The sequence below is a fragment of the Scomber scombrus genome, chromosome 18 (genome assembly GCF_963691925.1).
Source record: "Scomber scombrus chromosome 18, fScoSco1.1, whole genome shotgun sequence".
Classification (NCBI taxonomy): domain Eukaryota; kingdom Metazoa; phylum Chordata; class Actinopteri; order Scombriformes; family Scombridae; genus Scomber; species Scomber scombrus.
The window spans coordinates 26,373,600-26,396,973 of record NC_084987.1 but is presented as its reverse complement, the minus strand read 5'-3'; the positions used below and the strand labels follow the sequence as shown (position 1 = coordinate 26,396,973).

Sequence of the window (23,374 nt, the reverse complement as noted above, 5' to 3'; positions counted from 1 at the left end):
GAAATGACTGTGTGCTATCACAGTTGGAGCCACTGGTTCCAATAAGAATTCAAAATATTCGTATCAGTCAGTTTTCTTTGATATATGTGCCGAGTCAGCAGAATGCCTCGAAAGGCCTCTGTAGGCTCTGCACTGTAAATGCTGGATGAATCCTATACCAGCACCTTTTTTTTTTATTCTTCACACAACTACTTATGTCACTTTTTGTGTGAACAAGTACAACGCCATAAATTACCCTGAGGAGAGAATGGAAGTGTGCACCGTTATCTCCATTTGTACCAGCCGTTGCATTGAAACTACAAAGACACCCAGTTGGAGAGGAACCAGGAAGGCAGTGAAATGCAGGCAGATGAATGATATGAAGGCAAGCTTATCACCCAGGACAGTCTGGGGCCCTTAAGTGTGGGGTTCACAGTGTGGCATTTAGTTTGTGTTAATTTAAATCATTTCAAATGTGCATATTTGTTATATACAAGATGAGAGCATAATAACTCTTTTTTATAGACGAACCCTACATAAAAATGTGTGTTCTGGTGAAGGTCTGCGGCCCCATGTCCTTTGGCTTGGACCTCCTTTGGTCAACATTAATTGTACTTGTAGTCTGGGGGTGTTTTTCCTGGTTTGGACTCCTTAGTTCTACTGGAGGAACAGTAGTTTGTGTTGGTCCCTTTCCCATGAAACCAGCTCCATAATAGAAATACCTTTCTCAGCTTGGTGTGGAAGAACCTGACTGGCCTGCAGAGCCCTGACCTCACACCTTGGGGATGAACTTGACTACAGACTGCGATCCAGACATTATCACCTACATTTGCATTTCCTCACTAATGCTCTTCTAAGTAAATGGCAGCGAACAGGTTCTAACATCTGCTGGAAAGCCTGCAACCAGAAGACTAGTGGTTGTTATAGCAGCAGATGAATGAACAGTGAACTGCAGTATTTGCAGTGAAAATCAGAAGCATGTAGTTTCTATCTCTCGCTGCCTCTCATTCCAATAAATCTTATTTCTTTGCAGTTCTGTTCAATATTGTTATCAGCAGCACGTTCAGTAGTACTGGAGAGCCAAAAGAGCAGAATACATTTTGTTAGCAGCCATCGCAGTTTTTGACTTTAATAACTTCAAATGATCCGATAATACGAACTCAATCAGTCAGTCAATCAGTCAGTCAGTCATTCAGTGAGCTGATGTATTGATTCATAAAATCCGCATCCCACATATTCTCTCTCTCTCTCTCTCTCTCTCTCTCTCCCTCTCTCTCTCTCTCCCTCTCTCCCTCCCTCTCTCTCTCTTCTCCATCACACAAATATGCAGACTCCTCCTTGCTCTCCTCCTCTCTCCTCCTCCTCTCAGTTGGCTCAGTGACTCCTTGCCGGGACGGTATAACAGAAGCCTACAGAGCGGGGACCGGTGGTGGATGGGGAAGGGCAGTAGCCGCAGTAGCAGCACCAGTCGGGCGCACCGACCGAAGCATGCTCCAACGCAGCCATGACTTGCTCGGCGTCAGATAGCGAGAAGATCGTGATAAACTGCGGCGGGATCCGACACGAAACCTACCGGAGCACCCTGAAGACGCTGCCGGGAACGCGCTTATCTTGGCTGACAGAGCCCGATGCTTACAGCAACTTCGACTACGACCCCAAGTCCGACGAGTTCTTCTTCGATCGCCACCCGGCCACTTTCGCTTTCATCCTAAACTACTACCGCACTGGCAAGCTCCACTGCCCCAATGATGTGTGCGGACCGCTCTTCGAGGAGGAGCTCGCCTTCTGGGGCATCGATGAGACAGACGTGGAGGCGTGCTGCTGGATGAACTACCGGCAGCATCGCGACGCAGAGGAAGCCCTGGACAGCTTCGAGACCCCCGAGCCGGACGCACCCGAGGATGACCCGGCGCTCACCGGCGGGGCGGACGGCGACCTGAAGCGGCTGTGCATGCAGGAGGATGGCCGCAAGTCGACGCGGTGGGATGTGTGGCGGCCCTTTATGTGGGCACTGTTCGAGGACCCCTACTCCTCCAAATACGCCCGGGTGAGTGACTGGACAAGTGTCCATTCTAGACTACAGAATTTTTTGCGCATTGCACATCTTTCTTTCTTTCTTTCTTTGGCGCGTGCGTTAACACATACCCACATTTGCCACTGTTTTGCCGCTGCGCATCGTTGCGCGCAAAGTAACCCCCCACACTGTTTTTGGAGGAATGGATCGGTGTCAAGTTGACTGCAGTGCTCTTCAAGAAGTAAACAAAAAATAGATGACATCATGAAATCAGACTTTCAGTGGAGATAAAGGATGCATTATGTTTCATTTGTCCCTCTCTTCCTACCTATTTTCCCTCTCTCTTTATTTTGGCGCATTTGGTTTTGGTTATCTCTCCTCTCCTCCACTTAATTATCATGTTCTCTGCCCTAAATCTTTTCCATTGATGACAGTGCGCATCACTCTCTCTCTCTCTCTCTCTCTCTCTCTCTCTCTCTCTCTCTCTCTCTCTCTCTCTCTCTCTCTCTCTCTTTCTCTCTCTCTCCAGTGTCTATATGTGTGCTGGGAATTTTTACCCCAGCAAAACACTGCACAGTCTTAACATGATTTAATTAGGAATTACCCCAATTTGGGATTCAGTCCACATTCAGTGTAAATGACTCTATGGTCCAACAATCAACAACAATTAATCACCAAGTCAGTGACAGTGAAAATCCAAAGGATGGTGAGTGGTCCTTTCATATCTAACATGTTAATGATGAAGCAAAAATAAAAAAATCTTGCAAACAGCAGGAGCCTCACACATAATCTATGAGGGTACGCACGCATATGTGCACATGAATGCAGTCATATTTACTCATGTAAGTTAGGAGTGCTGGCAAGTGATGTATGTGCATGTAGTTTGGTTTAATTAGATACGAAATTATCTTCATTGCTTTACAGCACCAGAGGCACACATGTGACAGTGGTGTGTTTGCAACAAAGAAGGAATATCTTGAATTATCCAATAAAGCTCAAATATGGAGTGGACAGCGCACAGGCCAGTATCCCTCAGATTACTTTCATACTGGATGGTTCATAATTTATGTCCAGTATGAATGCAGGATGAGGTTTGTCCTTTAGGGTGTGGATGTGGACATGCAGCAACAGATAATATTCCCTTCTTTCCCTATATCCATAAAGATCTCCTCTACACATGTTTACCACAGAAAAATACTCAGTTAGGTCTGATAAAGAAAGTTAAACGACCTCATTACATCTATTACTTTACCCTCATTAAAAAAAATCAGAATCTATGAATAAAAAAAATCATTTTCAAAAGACAAACTGTTGGATACACAAGATGTCTCCTGCTTCACTTTCATTTCTCAGTTCAATGTCGGCTTCAAATGTCCACATAACTCTTGTATAAGTTTCACAGGACCACCATTGGCTCCAAACTCGTTGTGATGTCACAAATAATACTTGTACGTGTTGTAGATGTTAAACTGAGATTTAAGATGAGCACATAAAAGGTTTCCCTCCCTCTGCAGTTGAATGTGAAAACACACTCTGCACATGCATCATTCTGCACAGAGAAGAGAAAGAACAAGAAGTTACATGTTTGACTGAAGGAGGACTTTAACCAACCATACCCTAACCTAACCCTGCCCCCTAAAAGTTACATTTATATACTACTATATTGGAATATCAAATGTCCTGAAATGATGTGTTAAATGTTTACTGCCAACATGATTGATTGGTTTTCCCTGAAATGAAAGCATGATTCATGTTTTTATAGTTATGTTCATGTAACTCAAAGCAGGTGAAGCTTAGGTGAAAATGACTCTTTGAACTAGTTAAAAAAATTGTTTAGACAATAAAAAAAATAGTAAAAAAAAAAATTTGATATATAACCAAACATATGATACTTTTCTAACTAAAATGTTTCTGTAGTTTCTGTAGTCACTCAGGACTCAAACCTGGTCTCTGGGTCTCCTTGAATGTACTTTGTGTTGGAAATGTTTCCTCCATAAAAAAGTACTGTAAAGAAACAGAATTTTATGGAGACGAAAAACATGTAGCAATAACTAAACATCATTTTAAGGGGAGAGAAAACATTTAGCAGTATATAAGCAGTTTTTTTAAGAAGACAGGGTTGCTTTTCAGCCTGTTAGTCCCTTTGGACTTCCTGTGATCACACACATACCTACTTATTGTGGACATTTCTCTGGATTGAGATATAACTTTTCTCTGTACAGGAAGTAGAACTTGAATTCACGATTCTGCTTAAAGAATCCACATGTTAAGTCCTTGGATTTGGACACTTTTCTCAGTTTCCCTGTGTTTTACCATCTTGCTCAGTTTCTCTCACCTCTCCTTATGTACTCCATCTTACTTTGTTTACCTCTTCTTTTACCTCCCCATGCGGTCAGTCCTCCACCTCTCACCCTCTGCCTCCCTCCTGCTTAATTGTCTCTAAAAATCTATGGCCGTTCGTAGAGCCAGAGGCCAGTGCTGACCTGATCATTGTGTGTTGAGGTGTGTTTTCTGTGGACTCTGCTATACGCAAAGAGACAGCATATTGACTCAGTCGCTCTCTGTGACTCTAGGATGGAGACACACATGCTGCACACACGCACGCACGCACGCGCGCACACACACACACGCACACACATATACACTGAGGCACAAGCACAAACAGTGTGCACCTGTATTGAAGGGAGGAATAAATACACACCAGCAAATGCAAATGCAAATACATACACAGATACACACATACACATACACACACTCACACTCAGGTAATATTACTCTACAGAAGGTTCAGTAGTTCTTGTGGTTTGTGGTGGTTTTACACTGGATTGAGACATTTAAAAATAAATATGCACATAGAATATCTAGTTTTGTTTGACTGATTTCTTTAGACATGTTGTGAAATTCGGAGTCTTTCTTTATTACCTTTAGATGAACCTGAATACAGGTACAACAGTGCACATTTTTAGACGGTCCCTCCTGGAGAACATTCATACTGTTGCATTTGGTTGTTCACAAGTGACAAAAATGAGCTTGTGAGAGCAGTCAAAAAAAAACCCCGGTGGCTTTCTCGCCACCACACAGCTGGCCAATCACTGCTGCACGAAGTGGCCGTGAATGTCAGATCGTCCATTTTGGAGAGTTACGGAAATCCAACGTCGGGAAAAGTCTGAAGCTATTTGACTATCCGACAAACACTTCTCATGAAACATATTGACAACTTAAGTCAGAAGAAATCCACATCAGGTCACAGTTGCTCAAAAATGTGTGCCGATACGTTACGAGACTATTGGACTAGAATTATACATTAAAACTAAGGCCTGACACTGGATTTTTGGAGACAATGCCAATACAGATATTAGGGAATAAAACAATTCCAATATTGATGTATTGATCAATAATCTTACATATACATAAATAGAAATGCACATTTTATGTAATGATCCCTCAAATGTGGTTATCAAACACATTTGACTGTTTAACAATAAACTTTACTGTATAAAATGACATCAGTGCACTGACATAGTAAATTCACTGGGAATTTAATAATTGAATCAACAACCAAAAACTTGAGTTATACACGGAATAGACACAATACACAGAAAATGTCATCTGCATAAAGTTAAAACATTTAAAAATATCGGCACATATGTGGATCTATTCCATTAAATGTAGGGAAGTTGGTGGTTGGTGAGTGGGTGAGGTCGTAACTGAAAATATAAAACATGTTAATGTTTAATTCAAAATTCATTCAAGTATAACTTTTGGACCAGATGTGCATTCTGGGAGAGTTTCTTCCAGGCCAGCACAAATAGAAATAGGAAGATCTCCCCTTATAATGTCCATCTAATGCAAACATTTGGAAGTAGTTTGCCATTTATGTAACCAGGTAGAAACTCAGTGTGTGGATCATGTGAATCCTAACATAAAAACAGCTCATCAGTGAAGGAAGCTTGCAGGGAAAATGATGCAATTCCATTTTCTAACAGCTAAAGTGAAGATTCCACCACTGGCTGGCTGTGTAGTTCAGTGAATGTGTCTTCGTACTAATTATATGTACAGATGGAAGTGCCAGTAGATGCCAGTGGGTCCTTGTCAGACTATCACCAGGGGGTAGGACAGTACTTGAAACAGGTTGAGAACCACTGCTTGGTTCCAAATGATAAAGAATAATAAAAAAAGAAGGTCTCAGAATGAGTTTGGACCACGTCTTCATGGCATAGCTGCATCTTGTGTTTTAGCTTATTAACGTGGACGCTCTTTGACCAGAAAGCCCTGCTTCCCGCATCCGTCCACGCATAAAATCTGACAAGTCAGAAAATGAAATGGCAGCTGAACGATCCGATCGAAGGAGTGAATTGGGGGGGGGTGACAGTAAAAAAAAAAAGACAAATTGAGCTGCGGGTGTGTCAAGGTGGGGGGGGGGGGGTGGAGAGGGTGTAGAGGGAGCATCAGTATGACTGCTGAGGTGACTTTGAAAGTGTTGCAGTCAATAGTTTCGGTGCCAGCGCGGTGACATAAAGATAGGTTGGAAAGGGTGGGAGGGGGGGGGGGGGGGCGGTGCAGCAACAGCAGCAGCAGCAGCAGCAGAGCTCAGGTAGGCCGAGGTCAGGCAGCCCGGCTCGGTTTTTAGCTGATTAGCTCGGCGGGTGAAGCTGCTCGTCCCTGCCAAACATCTCCACCGAAGACTAAAGAAGGGGGGAATGTTCGGAGAGTGAGAGCGATTGTGAAAATCAAGGACAGGATCACTTGCATCGTGTGTAACGTCCTCACAAAAGCACAGCATCTTTCCTTTTTTTTCTTCCTCTCGTCTCTTCTGCTATACAGTCTGCACAGTCCCCCCCCTTCCTCCTTTCCCCTCTCCTCCCCGTCATCGCCACTGACAGCTCGGGCTGCTTTATTACCACGATTTCAGAGCTGAGTGCTGGATTGCTTATTATCGCTATTCAGACCCCCGCTCCCCACCCCCCACACCCCTACCCCACCACCACCACCGCGTCCTCTCCCTCCATCTATCCCTCCCCTCCCCTCCTCCTCTGGTTCTCTCTGCTTGTGCTATAGCGTAACACTGCAGTCCCTGTAGTAGCTGACTGCACTCTAGTCTGCTGCAGAGAAGGAGAGGGAGACACTGAGAGAGAGGGAGAGAGAGAGAGAGAGAGAGAAAGAGAGGGGAGGGGGTGAGAGGATGGGAGCTGTTTTTGGCTGTTGGGGGGGGGGGTGAATTTAGAAGAAACAGTAGTAGAAGAAGAAGAAAAGAATGGTGGTGGTGGGGGGGTCACTTTCTGCACCCCTTCGTTTTCAGGTCCACACACACCCCTTTTTTCCATCTTTTTATTTTTTTTTGCTGAGCTCGGCAGGCTGGGATGCTCGTATCCGTTTATCGATCAGGTCGTACGTCTCAGCTCGTCTCATTCAGGCGGACGTCTCAGCTGAATGGTGTTCCTTTGTAAGCAAAACCCTTCCCACACACACACACAGACACGCGCGCGCACACACACACGCACACGCACACATTCCTCCTCTCTACCTCTCTTTCCTTTTCACACAGCGCGGGGTGTGATGGCAATTCCCAGTCCCTGAAGGAGAGAAACAAATACCGACAGAGTGGCAAACACACACACACACACACACACACTTACACACACTTAACTGTACAGCCGCACACAGCAAAGTCCATTGTGGTACTATTAATGTCATTTTGACCTTATTTTCAGAGGCTTTGGTTTGAGCTGTTTTTGGAAGTTATCTGGGTTCACCATTATCAAGTGATGATGTCATACATCCCGTCCTTTAACTGCCACCACACTGCTAGGCAGAGAATGTACTTCTCATTGCTGTTAGCATATGAATGCATTCATACTGACAGCTGAGGCAGCTAGTTTCATGTAAAATAATCTGATTAAAGAACATTTCTATTAAGCTAGACACACATTTAAAAACTGAGCTAGTAGAGCCCATTAAAGGATGTCAGCGTTGTGGTGGATACACTCATTTGTACTAACCAATACTATACTAACAGTAATGAATAAAATGACTGAAATGTTAAAAGAGTCGCTCCTAGTTACAAGAGAATTATCACTAACTCTTTAGCTAACCTCAGATAACACTGGTAGCTTTAGCTTCTTTTAGTTCTTTGTTTTGGTTTATAAACTAGCAAACTTTTCTCTAATCCAGCTCTTTTCAGTGAACAAGATCAGTGGAGCATTTAATTAAATGTTAGCTAATGTTGCTGTTTGTACGGCTGTAGCTAACAATAATAATGATGGATCATGGTGTGGACATGAAAGTCCTATAAAAACTCCTATAAACAGCCACATACATGTAATTCTCCTGTCTTGGCATTGGTATTTCTCTTTTAATTAGCTAGCTGTGGAGGAGTTTGTACAGTTAGCGTATTCCTGCTTCCAGTCTTTATGCTAAGCTAAGCTAACTATGCTAGCTACAACACAGACATGAGATAGATGTCAGTTTTCTCACGCGTGTTCTGAAAGACGTCGCAGCAGGGATACAATGTCACACCGCTGACTGTTAGCCTAGCATGCTAACACTATGTTTATATAGGATTCTAGCCAACCACACAAAAGTAACCACACGTTTAAGTATGTTCACAATCCCATACGTGTAATTCTCTTGTCTCAGCATTGGTATTTCTCTTTTAATTATTGAGCTTTAGAGGAGTTGGTACAATTGCCGTTTTCCCGCCAGTCTTTATGCTAAACTAAGCTAAGCTAGTAGTAGTGGTGGTACCTTTGTTGTCATTAAGGTCAGATGACTGGGTTTTCACCCTCATGTACAATGGTTGGTTAATTGTGGGTATGAAGACCGACAGAGGGGGGGGGGATTATATGGTGTTGCAAAGGTTAAATTCTCGTGGAAAGTTAAAGAACAATGAGTGCATGCAGAGATACACCTAAGAGCAGGATATCATGCAGGCGTAGCGTGGGATTGAAGAAAATCAAGGACAGATTCGGAAGCTAGGCATGATGGGTGAGATAAGGCAGTGCGCATACTAGACGTGTGGGCTAAAAAACAGGAAACATCTGTAACCGGTGATGTCTTTTGGCATATGTAACTTTGCCTATAAAAGATGGATTATGGGTGTGTCTTGTCAGTCTCTTTTTTCACACAGAATAAACGACTCCTTTTCCAGAAGTCACAAAACTGTGTGTTGTCATCTTTGGCGCAAATACGGCATGCTATAGATATACCCAAAGAATCTACGGCAACAACAAAATAAAGAAATTTAGATAGCATTCCTCTAGGCATAAAAACATTTAAGACAAACATTTTGGGGTCGCTGGTGACATTTTCCTCAATCCCGAGTCTGTAGTTGGTTTTTGCTTCCTAAATTCCATGTTAGCGTTTCTCCTTGCTTGGTGCAAAAGCTAACATCCTTCCTCCAACTGTGTAGCTACAACACAGACGTGAGCTAAGGGACTGTTAGCCTAGCATGCAAATCCTACGTAACCTATGTATGAGACTATGTTTACAAATGGTCTCTCTGTAATAACAATGTATTAATTTGTTATCACAGAGACATATTACTTTGTTAAGAAAGAAAGATTTAAGTACTGAAAAAAACAGGCACTAGTGCTGGTATCAGTGCAAATGTGAAAGGTACCCAACCCTGAAGAGCAAAGGTGAGACAGGTAGTCAGTGGGTGCAAACTGCCCCCATTTGTTAACAGATTCACCCCAAAAAAAAGAGTTTGCTGGTGTTATTTGTGGAGCAGCTACATTACTTCTGACCTTCAGGACAGAGCGTGGTGCTGGTAACATCACTGCAGGATCTTATAATACCTCTACAGCAAAACAACCACAACCAGATGATGATATTTAATCACACACATTTTAATTGTCTCTCATGCAGTTTTTTGTTTGGGACCTTTACATCTTTTTTCACTTTCTTTCCTGCCATTTTTCAATCTTTTTCCTCCTGTTTTTAAAAGCTTTCCCACCATCCACCCCCCAACCCCCCCTCCCTCTCTGGAGGTTTCGTTGCGCTATAGGCAATATATCCACCAGGGTCCCTTCCCCCTCTGTGCTTTTCAGGATAATGCTGCGACAGAGCTTTCTTTCTCCGTGTGTCGCCCATCGCAGCAGAGAGAGAGAGAGAGAGAGTGAGAGGAAGAGAGAGGGAGAGAGAAGGGTGACCGTAAGAGGAGAGGGTAGAGAGAGAGAGAAAGAGGGAGCCCATACAATATTTGATGACATGTCAAGTATTAAAGTGTTTAACCTCCGAGTGATCTCCGCTGTCCTTTCGCCTCACTAGGGGTCAACAAATACACACACACGGGCACACACTTGCTCAGAAGCAGCTAATTGAGCATATAAAATAGCATGTGTAATAAGCCCCCAGCCTCCATACGTACAGTGCACTCACACATGCAGCAGATTACTGCAGAATGATCTGCTGTGACGTACTGCGCAGTGTGTGTGTGTGTGTGTGTGTGTGTGTGTGTGTGTGTGTGTGAGAAGGAGGTGAGAGATGCAGTTGATTTTTCTACCATACTGGCTACATGTGAACACACTTAACTCGTCACTGATTGAATCCCCCATGTTTACCGAAACCCCCCCACAAATATGTGTTAGTCAGTCTCTTAATATTTTGTGACTTCTCTAGCTTGTCTGTGGCTCTCACCTTCAAGCTCATTGGTTCCTACTGAGGAAATTTTGAAAAACACGTCTATGGTTTTTATTCAGTATATAGTTACATTTTTAAAAAGGGCTCAGTAATTTCCTAAAACACCTGATCACTGTAGTTTTTTATGAGTGTACCTCAAACAGGAGGAAACAATGCATTTGTTGGGGACTATTTTCAGCTGCGGATGAATCTACATTTGGTTTTCTAGTATTTCTGGCAACAGGGTGGTGTAAGTGCAATAAGATGTACCAGGCTTTGGATACACACACAATACCTTTGAGTAAATCAGTTCATTGTTGGTTTCAGTGTGAAATCATTCGATTCATCCTTTAAATGTCAGAGAGATAGTTTATGAGAATGTATCCATCTCCTTATTTATGTTCTTGTTTATGAGCATTCTTCCCATCTTGTCATTGAAAGAAGTGAATGCAAGCAAAGTTGATTAATTTGATTAGGTTACGTCATCACTAAAGGCATGGATTTAGCAAGTGTGTTACCCAAGCAGAACTAATAATGAGACCATTCTGTTGATTCAATATCCAATGCCAACTTTATTTCTACAATATCTGCATATGGCAGGTACAATATAGTTAAGCTTAGAAAAAGGCTGTGGTCATGGTAAACAAACAAACTAGTTAAGATCTTACTAGGGTTAGGCAACTGAAACACTTCATTGATGTTTGAAAAAGATCTTCATTACAGTTTTAAAAAGCTGACATTAAATGCATTTTTTTCTTGTGGTACACCTCCATCCACCACCCAAACCTCCACATGCTCACTGGCTGGCTATACATAAAACTATTTTACCTGCATTGGCTGTAGAACTGCAAAATGAGTTGATTAATACATAAAATGATCAAGAGATAATTAATCATCATCTATTTTGATTGTTGATTTGAATCGTTTTGAGTCATTTTTGAATAATAAATGTTAACATTTTTTGGTTCCAGCTTCTCAATAGTGAATATTTTCACTTTTCTTCTAGTCCTCTATGACCGTACACAGAATATCTTTGAGTTGTGGACTGTTGGTTGGGACAAAACGAGCCATTTTATGTTACATCTTGTGTGAAAAAACAGTGATTGATATTTTTCACCATTTTCTGGCGTAGAGTTAATCAACAAAATCTAGACAACTAATCGGTTAATTGAGGAAAAAATCTACACATTAATTGATAATGAAAATAAGTGTTTGTAGTAGCTGTAAGTGGCACTGGAACGTAAATTGTGAAGATTTGTCCAACATGAACGTAAGATCCAGGATACTGGCTAGATTCTTTGGAGCATTGCAGTGTGTATGGGCTGGATAGTTTGTATGTTCTCATATCTAAACGATAAAATAAGTTCCGTAAATGACTCATGTAAACATCTTCTGACCTGCTACTTGTTTGGCTCATTTCTTAAGTTGATGGTAATATCACTGTTTGGTTGAGGTTCAGGAAAAATCGTAGTCATAGTTAAAAAAACAAAACAGGATTTTAATATCGCCCTCTAGTGTCCAGAGAGAGAAAGAGTCATCATTCATACAGCCACAAGAGGTTACTTTTCACATGTCTTTTGGACTTGGTACTTGTCTCTCCTCAGAGACCAAAACAAACTGAAATCAATCAAGATTCCCTCTCTTGTCATCTTGTACAATACAAGAAAATCTGAGGAAAAGTTGGCAGCAGCTGTTCTGTGCGCTACACCATATCCTTGTAGCCCCATTATAGCTAATAACGCCATATGCTCTGCTTAAGGTGCCTGTTAGCATACAACAAAACGCAGCAACACATGGGGACTCCATCATACACATACACATGCTCGGACACATGCACGCTCAAACACACTTTGATTTGTCACAGCTGTGCAGCAGAATGGACGCGCTGACAACAAAAGCAGCCCTGAGGATTAGCTCAGTTACAGCCAGCCTGGAGGTGTGAGACCAAATACAAGAAATCTACTGGCTTGTGCAGCTGTGAACACACACATATTAACATACTTTCAATGCATTTAAAAAATATTTTCATTATTGATTCATCTGTTGATTATTCTAATAATTATTTGGTCCATAAAATGTAATAAAATGGTGAACTGAAGCTCAGTGTGACCAAATGTTTTATTTATTCCCAACCAACAGTCTTCAAACCAAAGATATTTAATTTACTGTCATAGAAGACCAGAAAATATTCCAGAAAAATACCAGAAAATATTGGGAATTTTCTTCTTAAAAAATCACTCAAAACAATTCAGCAATTACCAAAATAGTTGGCAATTTATTTTATTGATTTATCATGTTGCTGCTCTGAAAAATAGTGAGTAAGGTTTCAGTATACTTTAAAAAATATTAAAAAATAATTTAAATATAATTGGCAATTGTTTATTTGTTGTTTTTTTCCAGCAAAATAGTGTGAAATGCACAACATTCTCTCTCCAGCCTCTCAAATGCAATGATTTGCTGCTCTTCCTCATCACATTACATTATACACTGAACATCTTTAGGTGTTTGGACTTCTGAAAGGCTATGGGAGGTTGCAAGTGGCAATTTTGTCCCCACTGTCTCAATTAATCAATTAATCGGATGAATCAATAATGAAAATAAGTTCTAACCCTGAACCTTTCAAGCCTCCACACACATGAAGAATCACTGCGAAAATGGTTGCAAATTTTCTGGAATTTTCAATGCATCCTGATTCTACTGTCAGAAAGAGAGGCCCTGTTAGACGATACAATGACATCTAATCCCAGGCCTTATTAATAAGTATTCCCTTTATTTAAATTCTGATATTGTATCTTAAATTAGTTTGGCAGGTTAATTATTGCTCCTATGTGGGACTTTTGCTGTGCAGCTTAAGCTAGCAGGAAGAGGCCTAATTAGGTGACCTCTCAATAGTCCTGTCACGAGAACGACTTTTGTTGGACGATATATTGTCTCAAAAATAACCACGATAAACGATATTGTCATTTGAAGATCATTTTATATCACTGATATACATGCGTTATTCTAATCTAGATATGTATATGTAGATACAGATCTTGTATGTCAGGTGTAAATGGGTTTTTTATTTGAAGCTGACTTTACTGTCCTATCATTTATCATCAAATTTGATATACCAAGTCAGTAGTTTGACTTATGTAGCCATAGTTACGTGTGAGATATAGTACTTTTACAGAAAACTGAATTTTGACATAGTATTTTAATCTTTTCAGGCAGGATATGTTTTTCTTAGTATATAAGTAAGCGTAAGTACACAAAAAATAAAAGTGCCTCTATAGGCTCCTTGAGGGATTCCCCAAAATGCAACACGTTAGCAACCTAATTGAAGAAGTCCCAGACAGATTTTTTTAAAATGTTTTAGTATTTATGTTATAAGCAAAATTGAAGATCATTTTGCTGTGTGTGTGTGTGTGTGTGTGTGTGTGTGTGTGTGTGTGTGTGTGTGTGTGTGTGTGTGTGTGTGTGTGTGTGGTCAGCTTGCACAGAAACCTGGATGAAAGCCTGATTTTGTTTTAGTGCCCACAGTGCATGAATCCTGTCAGTGTGCTGAGCCTCTGAGCTGTCCACTGCTGAGAGAGCTGATGTGAGGTGTAGGTTTCAGCTAACAGAGCTGTCCTATGAAAAATGAAATGCTTTACATGTGCTGTTTGCCCCCCCCCCACACCCCCCCCCGTAGTGCTGTCCAGCGCTGAAGTGGCTAATATTGGGCACTGGCACCGATCGGCGACACTGAAATAGATGCTTTGCTCGAGGTGAAGAAGTGCTGAATCAACCTAAGTACGCAGTTTTAATTTGAGAGGGCTGCTAGTTGTTTGTTGGCACTTTCAAATGGTGGCAAATAGCAGACGTCGTGCAGCGCTGAAGTGATGAAATAGTGTACAGACTGCATTTTCAGGTTCAGTTTGAGATGTAGCTTGTTTAGGTATTGCAGCACAATTTCATGGAAAGTATTACTTCATCTCATCTGTCATAAATAGTGGGGTTCTGTCTGAAAGAAGAAAGATGAAATGTTTTTCAGCACTGTCATCATCTTACCTGATGAGATGGACCTCCCCAGACCTTCAGGGGCCCCAAAGACCCTAAGTTTACTGTGTTTGTGATGATATAACGTATTGTAAATTGGTTTGGTAATGTTTTTTTTAATCTTTCTTTTCAGATCCTTAATTTAACTAGAAGTTGCAACATTACCCTGTAAAAGTACTCTATTACAAGTACAAATCCAGCAAAATGTACCTCAAGTACCTCACTGTGAACAACTCAACACTTTTTTAGCCCTTGTTGATTGTTGCACTTCTTTCTTGTTGCTTATGGTTTTTTTTTTTATCCCTTTCATGCATGAATTATGATAACTCAGTATTATACTAACATAAATCAACTAAAGTAGTGTATGAGATGAGGCACTAGTGTCCACTGTGGTGGCTGAAGTGCAACTATGCCATCAAAATCCATGCATATAAGAAAAGAGCTTTTGAATAGCTGTCCACTGTAGTGACCACTATGTGTGAAAGGGTTAAGCACTCGTCTGTTACTTTATATTAATATCACTTTACATTAATAATAAGATTGTATATTACTTTATATTTGTACCTTACTACATTACAAAGAAAAATATTGTGCTTTTTACTGCACTTCATTTATCTGACAGCTGTAGTTGAGTCTTTTTATATAAAAAAAAAAAAACATGTCAGTTAATAAAACATGATGTCATTATGATTAAATAAATTGGTTTCCTAGAAATTACATTCATATATGACTAAATTTCAACAGCAAAAATGTTGTTGAATATAATGAGAAAATCTTGTTAATTAACATATTCAGGTTGCATAAATGTTGATATTGAACATAGACAAAGTAACTAGTTGTTTTGCTGTACAATATCTGCAAAAGTAATATTAAACTCTTTATGGTTATGTTTATTCACTGACATAACTTGTTTAAGGTTAGGAAAAGACTGAGGTCCACTTCTGATTGTTAAAAAAAAAAATCCTGAAGACACCTTCCCAAATAAATGAGTAAAAAAAAAAACCCAACATGTCAATAAGTGTTATGCCACAGCTGTAATGTCCAGAATGAAGACTCAGTGAGACACTTGAGAGGCTTGCTTCTAGGAAAGTTATGGTGAGATGGGTGACAGGCTGACAAGCAGAGTAGCATTCAAAGTTGCTTTCAGTTTGTTCCTCGCCTTTGATGTTTTGGCCGTCACAATAGAAAATCCTGACTCACATGAAGAGGTGATGGTGAAAGGTGACAGACATTTGATTGGCCGTTTTGACAGAGAGGGATATTGACTGACAGCCAGTATGCAGAATGAAGAAAAGGTCAGCTTGTGTGAGCAGAAGCTTCAGGCAGCTGTCTGTTGATAGCTCCATCATTTCATTTTCATCACAGTGGACAGACACGTGACTTCTGAAGCAGAAGGTCCAAAATCCAAAGGTTTCCATCAAATTCTTGAGCGTATTAAGTAAGACTGGGTATCAGTCAGACCGAAATAAATCGATACCAAGTAGCATTGAAATGTCTCCTGTCAAACGATACCTGCAATCTATCCTTTTTGCACCCAGAGCTAGAAAATATGGCTATTTGTATGGACTTGCTCAGCCAATCAATTCAAGCCTTCTTTGATTTAATGCGACATGTGATTGGCCCACTGCCACAGCAGCTACAACCTGTCTGTGGTGGTGAAGTCGTGGTCAATTTGAGTTAGCACGCTTAACAGTTCAGCAATCAAGATGCCACCTAAGCGCTCTAAAGAGTGGCTACACTACATGCCTGTTACACTACACGCCTGGTACACTACACACCTGGTACACTACACGCCTGGTACACTACACACCTGGTACACTACACGCCTGTTACACTACATGCCTGTTACACTACACACCTGGTACACTACACGTCTGTTACACTACACGCCTGGTACACTACACACCTGGTACACTACACGCCTGGTACACTACACGCCTGGTACACTACACGCAAGTGCACAAAATGTGTAATGGGTACAGAAGGAAGTACTCAATTGGTATCAGTATCACTTTATAATTTTTTAAACAATACCCAGCCCTTATATTTAGCCTTGTAAATAAAAAATAAAAAGTATATATAATCTTAATTTGGTATTTGGCGGTACCACTGCTTCTTTGGACCACTAGATGGTGCTCTGATGCTCACTGTTTGAGAATGGCCAATTTAAACAACATCACAATCTTTCATTAAAATGAACCAAAGTGCTTTTGTTGCTTAAACCTGAACACAAACAGGACTCAGGATGCAGACCTGGGCCTGCATCTTATATGTTCACCATCTGCCCTGACTTCAGAACAACATATGAATGTAATGCTTCATTCATTGGAAACGTGTTGCCTGATTACATTTGTCAATGCAACGAATGTAAACAGTTTAGTTATATATGAACGTTTTTTTCTTGGAGACATGGTTGAGATTAAAATACCACCACCAGTGAGTGACAGCTTTAAAAAAAAATGCTATGCAGTAATCTGTGCCATTCTTGCTACATAATGACTACTTTAAGTTTTTGAAACACTTTCATATTTAAGATCCTGTTTTATTGAATTGATCTTAATAAAAAGTGTCTGTTGTCTGGTCCACTGCTGCTTTTAATTTGTTTTTAATGCAAACTCAACACATCCTCTGTCTGAGTTTCTCATTTTGAACAGAAACGTTCAGCTGTTAAGCTGCTGTCAACAGACTCCACACTTCCTGCAATCCTTTCACATTAAAAGCCAGCTGTCATGGTAGACTCACATTCGCTGATTATTGGCAGTATCACAGATTTTAAAAACAGCAAAGTTAAAGTGACTGGAATTTGTTGGTGAATGAAAATGGTGAATATTTACACGAGCCATCGCAATGTGTATGAATTCATCCAACCTTGGCTTTATCTTGTGTTTTTTTACCCATCATTTAGTAGCAGTTGGTCGGATTCAGCCCATAGTCTTTTATTTAATATATACATTATGTCTATTAATATATATACATTATTAGATATTTAATATGCTTATTCCTCCATACATTTTTGTTTCCTGCAGACTTGTTTAGGATAAATCTGTGCACTAAGTAGAGAAAACTCTTACAGACTTTAACAGGCTCATAATAAGGAAGCAATGTGGTAAACCTCTGCTTTAACAGCCAGGCTCAACTTAAACCACATATGTGTCCTGTAGCAGCTAAATATGTTCAATCTGAAATCCACATCACACACACACACAAACTGCGGTCACTAAGACTTTATTTATTCATGACAAACATGACATTTGAAGAGCTTTCTCATGGGACGTATTGACCCGAAGAAACCTTTCATACTTGTTTGACCAAAGCAACAGTATCACTTTCACACTCGTTACAATCCCTCCGGCCATAAACACCACATCGCCGAAGTACAAATCACCGGAGAAGGCGTTTCCCATCACAAGCCACGAGCATTCAGCGGATGCCATTAAAAAGCATGATAAAGGCATTTTGTTAATGTTAAATAATGAATTGACACAGAGCCATCTGGCTTCTGGAAGGACACCGGAAACTCATATTCTGATGACTGCATTATTTTCTTTATACTCACATACAAACAGAGCAGTTCAGATATTCTTATTATGTACCACGAGAAGCTCTGTAAGCTGAATTTAATTGGTGTAATCTTAGGATTTTCTAAACAATTCCTCCTGAGGGGGATTGGGGAAAGCAGTAGTGCCACAGCCTGGGAGCAAACATAAAAATAGGGCTTTTACACGGGTATAGTGCTGCCAAAATCGGCCTAAAATGATGTTTGATTATTCCTTCTAAAAGAAAACACATAACATTCAAATATGTAGTTTTGCGCATTGTGTCCATAAGAGGGCAAACCAACACACAGAGAGAGAACACTTGTATGGGTGTATTTAATTACACATTACAAAATAAATGTATATCATAAAACTTAATTTAAAGACTGTATTTGATGGGCTAATTTTTATGGAGGTTAGGTAATATTCATACTTTTTATTATGGTACTTTCACACCTGCCTTGTGTAGTTTAGCCGGATTAAACACATTGCACACTGATGCCATGCTGTGGGCATCAATGAGAAAAAAATGGAGAACATAAATAGTTTTGTGGTCAGAAACATCAGATACAACTTTTATTGCCATTTACCACTTGATTTTGCTTTTAATTATCATTATTCTTATAAGAATATGAAGAATGTGAATAATAAGAACAAGAACAGTTGAAAAGGAGAATGGAAAGAATGAGAGAGAGACACTGTTATTTCAGTAATAACAGCTGCTTTTTTTTCATCATCAAATATTCATTTTCACAATTGAATGTGTTTCTTTTTACAATTGGATTCTACGTATAATGAAATGTAAAGTATTCATTGACAGCTATACACCGGTAACATGAATGCACAATTTTCAATGCACCAAACACAGATGTACCCTCAGCTTCTCTCCTAATCTCCCTCCTCAAGTAGCCAAAAATCCATTAGAGGAATCGCTTTTTTTCCCTCCCCATCCCGCTTCCTCTGCTCCTTTCTTCCTCTCTAAATATAGCCTTCTTTCACTCCGTCATCTCAACACACACACACCTCGTCCCCCTCGGTGGGGTTGGAGGTGTTACAGCGCCTCTGATGCACATTCATGGAGATGAGCCCTTGGTGCAGTCTCACACACACAAACACACACACACACACCCCTCTTTTTCCATGAGGAGGGGCACACTGTGGTGGTTTTCATGGTGTTGGTCTGTGGGGGGCGCTGTAGCAAACCAAAAGAAAACAATTATACACCTGCTTTTAGAGCCACTTTAAAGAGATGTAATTGCTTTTTAGGGAGTTTAATTTCAAAATTTTCATCACTTAAAATATGTGGTAGACAGATTGAATGAATGAATCATACTTAAAGCTGTACTGATCAATATATCTTTATATCAGCAAGCTTTTTAGCCCATTTTTGCTAGTTTTTGGTTTTAAAGCTCACAACTTTACTGTTTTTTGGTTGAGTCTCACTGCTCTCATCAGCTAACTGGCTAAACTGTTTGCTGACATGTTAGCCATAGCGACATATATACAATATAATGTTTTAAACATGTGTTTTTTAGCTTGTTGTGGAGTTCTTATGCAAGAACTCTAACCTTCAAGACGTTTTAAACACATTTAATTAAGCTGGTTTATTTCATTTGAAGCTTGAATTGGAAGGAACTTAATTGCTCTTATCTCAAATTTACAAAGATGGAGATGGCAGTGACTGTCCCACCGGTGGGTCAGTGGCTTATGCCATGAAAATAACTGTACCCTTTCTAGTTCTAGGGATGGTAGCTTCGACTGGGCCGTCACTTTGCTCCAGACTAAAATATTTGAATTGCCACCAAAGTTTGTTCAGTTATTCATGATCCCCAGAGGATGAATCCTGGTGGCTACCATCACCAATACTTCAAATAACTTCAAAATGAACTTTGTTTCTATTAGCTTGGGCTATACTTTGCATTAAGTGCTAGCATATGTAAAACTAGTAAACTAGGACGGTGAACATGCCAAATATGACCTGCTAAACATGAGAATGTATAGCCTCACAGAGCCTCTACCACAGCTGCTTAGTCTTATCAACCTGAGGTCGAACAAATTAGTCTTACTACAGATCACAAACTTCCTCTATTGTCATTTCCACTTCTGTAGATGGGTCTATTGAATCAGGCCTGAAGGGAAATCCACTGGCACTTGATCAATGTGGTCCTGGACACATAATGAATGTTTGGTTGGTGATCTTAACACTGAGGACATAACCTTTGTAAATACACTTTAATGGATTAACCCACAGTGGTACTACATTATAGAAATATACCTCATTGACATATGTTATGCCAAGCAAGTATGTAATAAACTGCATCACTTTAGGGATGATCCAATGCAATATACAGTATGCCTTTACTGTGTCATGAACAGCAGCTCTTGATATGGGTTCTGACATGTACAGTATCTTACAAATGATGCCATTAGGAGATATGATAATTCATCAGGAACTGTAGAACTATACAGGTGTGTGTATCAATTTGTGTTACAACCCCCGCAACATTTCTATTATCAAAATTTCTTCCAATCTCATCATCTCTAATCACCCCTGCTGGAGGAGCACTCTACTGAGCATGCTCTTTGGCCCCAAAAGTGTGAGGAAACTCACGGAAACATGGCAGGCTTTTATTGGATTGTGTCTAGTTATCCTTAATACATCTATAGGAAACATCCACCCACAATCTTAAATTCTAGATATTCACAAATGTATCCAAAAGTACTTTTACCCTCTTTCTAGAAGAGAACAAGGATGAGCGACTGACTGGTACTGTAGTGGAAGATAAACCCAGCTCAACATGTTTTACAGCAGCCTTTGGGACCGGCTGTGCTTTATGGATACTGCTGCATTTTAACTTTCTGATTAAAGGCCAAACAAGAAAAGAGAGAGAGACAGATCTCAGAGGAGCTCAGTAGCTGTTTGCAGCGTGGAAATGATCAGCAATTGGAACACTTGATCCCTGATCGTTTGATCATTAAGTAACTCAGTGAACACACACACACACACAAACATTGGATTGAAGAGAAAGTGAGAGAGAGAGAGAGAGTGCTGATCTACTGTTCACCTCATCTTCTTTCTCACCAAAAACTGCCTCACTTTCTCCTGTCTTTTAACATTATCGCAGAGTCTGCAGTTTCTCTTTCTCTCCTACACACACACACACACACACACACACAAACACACACACACACACACACACACACACACACACACACACACACATAGTCATGCCATAAACCTCTCAGTCAGTCTGCATGCTCTGCATTGATAAGTCGATGATTCCCGCAAACTCCTCCTGTGCGCATGCTGTGTTCAAGTCACTCATGCCATGCTCTTGATTGATTGTTCGTGCGTGTGTGTGCGTGTGTGTGCGTGTGTGTGTGTGTGTGTGTGTGTGTGTGTGCGTGCGTGCGTGCGCAGATCTGCATGCTGTGGGGCAAGATGTCAAAATCTCAGTTATGACATAATAATAACACGTTTAGAAGGTAACAGACAGATGGAGGATGTGTGGATGAAGGAGGGATTATTTTCTAAGAAATGGAGGAGGAAGGAGTTGCACCAACTGTAGGGGAAATGAACGGACCTCTTCTATTTCGATTTTTCTGTATTTCTCCCTGTCAATGTTCAATCTACATTCTCACTATTTATTCCTCCCTTGCTTTTTTCTTACTCTCCTGATCTCCCATGATGTTCCCCTTTATCCTCTATAAACCTGTCTGCTTTAATGTTTCCCCTTCAGTGCTATGCTGAAAAATATAGTCGTGCAGGTTTGCAGCTGTGTGTGTGTGTTAGTGTGTGTATGTGTGTGAAGGAGAAGGGGAAGCATGCGTGTGTTATTTGATGATGGAGATGAAATAGGTTGCTGACCACTGCTTTACAAACCTCATGCATAATCAGGTTGTACTCAGCTTCTCAGTGAATGTACATAATGTGTGTGTGTGTGTGTGTTTTTTATTTTAGTGTTGACAGGAGGAGGTACTATAAATGTGTTTAGTACTTGCAGTTAAATTTTAAAACATCAATAAAAAAAATACAACAACAAAAAACTAAACTTAATGCTATTGTCAGATAATTATGAGGTAATAATTAGTTTTATGCAGTAAAAGCAGAAATTCATGTTTAGTCAGTACAAATGAAACTTTTGACCTGATCGTGTCATTCGATCAAAGGATCCTTCTCAAATATTTGTACCAATCCACGGTTAACATTTCACTGCAAACCTCATGCTACATTTATTTTAAAATTTTGGAGGATCACCAAACTCATTAGGATCCATCCTCTGAGGATCTTGAATGTCTTCATCAAAGTTGATTGATAGTGAAACATCCAATAGCTGTTGAGACATTTCAATGGACCAAAGTGGTGCACGATTGACCAACATTACCACCACAACTCCGACAGAGTGAGACCTTTTCTTTTCTAGAAAATCTCATAATGTTCATTTCAGGATTTGCTTTCTCCAATTAAACTTTAATTCATATCAGATCAATAATTTAAGATAATCTGTTTCATAATTTTTAGGACCTTCTGTATCTGGATTAAGTAGCTTATTAAAAATGTGAAAAGTCAGAAGGCTACAGCTGTTTTCCCTAGATGTCACATTAGGCAAGAGTAAGATGGCCTAAGTCTAATGGCCTAAATTTTTCAGTCAGATCTGTTTTAAAATGTAGACCAATACTGAATAATATTATCACTGAGTATCTATGGGAGATGATTCTTAAGTAAACAACACTTATGTGGCAAAAAGTATTGGTCTTATTTTCCAACATAGATGTCCATAAAGCTACCGTGTGTTCAAATGAAGCTACGTTTAGATGCGGATGGGCCAGGTGGGCATTTCCATTAACATACTTGCATGGACCATGTGTGGGGGCTTAATTTTGCTAGGCTAGCAAGTTTTTGAAGTCATGGACATTTATGGGCACAACAAGATGACATCAGATTGTTGGCGAGGTAGAAAAAACCATCACAAACGAAGCATTCATAGCAGGTTGAGGTCTGGGCTTTTGACTTGCAGCATTTCTTCATAGGTAAACCTCAAGTTTTGGAACTTTGACCATGTTTAGTATCCAACATGATGACAATATATAAATAAAAGCATGTTATGGCCCCTTAGACAGAAACCAGTGTGGACTGTGGCTAGGATACTTGGAATGACAGTCAAAATGAGACACTTTATACACTCCGAACATCCTCCACCCTGCT

At 40.3% G+C, this 23,374-nt stretch overlaps 1 protein-coding gene across 2 annotated transcripts in view; it reads left to right on the top strand.

Moving 5' to 3' along the window:
• Positions 1-1,468: 1,468 nt before the first annotated feature.
• LOC133998902 (potassium voltage-gated channel subfamily C member 1-like) overlaps positions 1,469-23,374 on the top strand; it is a 70,797-nt gene continuing 48,891 nt past the window's right edge. For both annotated transcript variants that reach the window (XM_062437932.1, XM_062437933.1), the window contains exon 1: positions 1,469-2,026. In XM_062437932.1, coding sequence (XP_062293916.1) covers positions 1,484-2,026 — 543 coding nt within the window. In that variant the 5' untranslated portion in view covers positions 1,469-1,483. The remainder of the gene's footprint in view (positions 2,027-23,374) is intronic.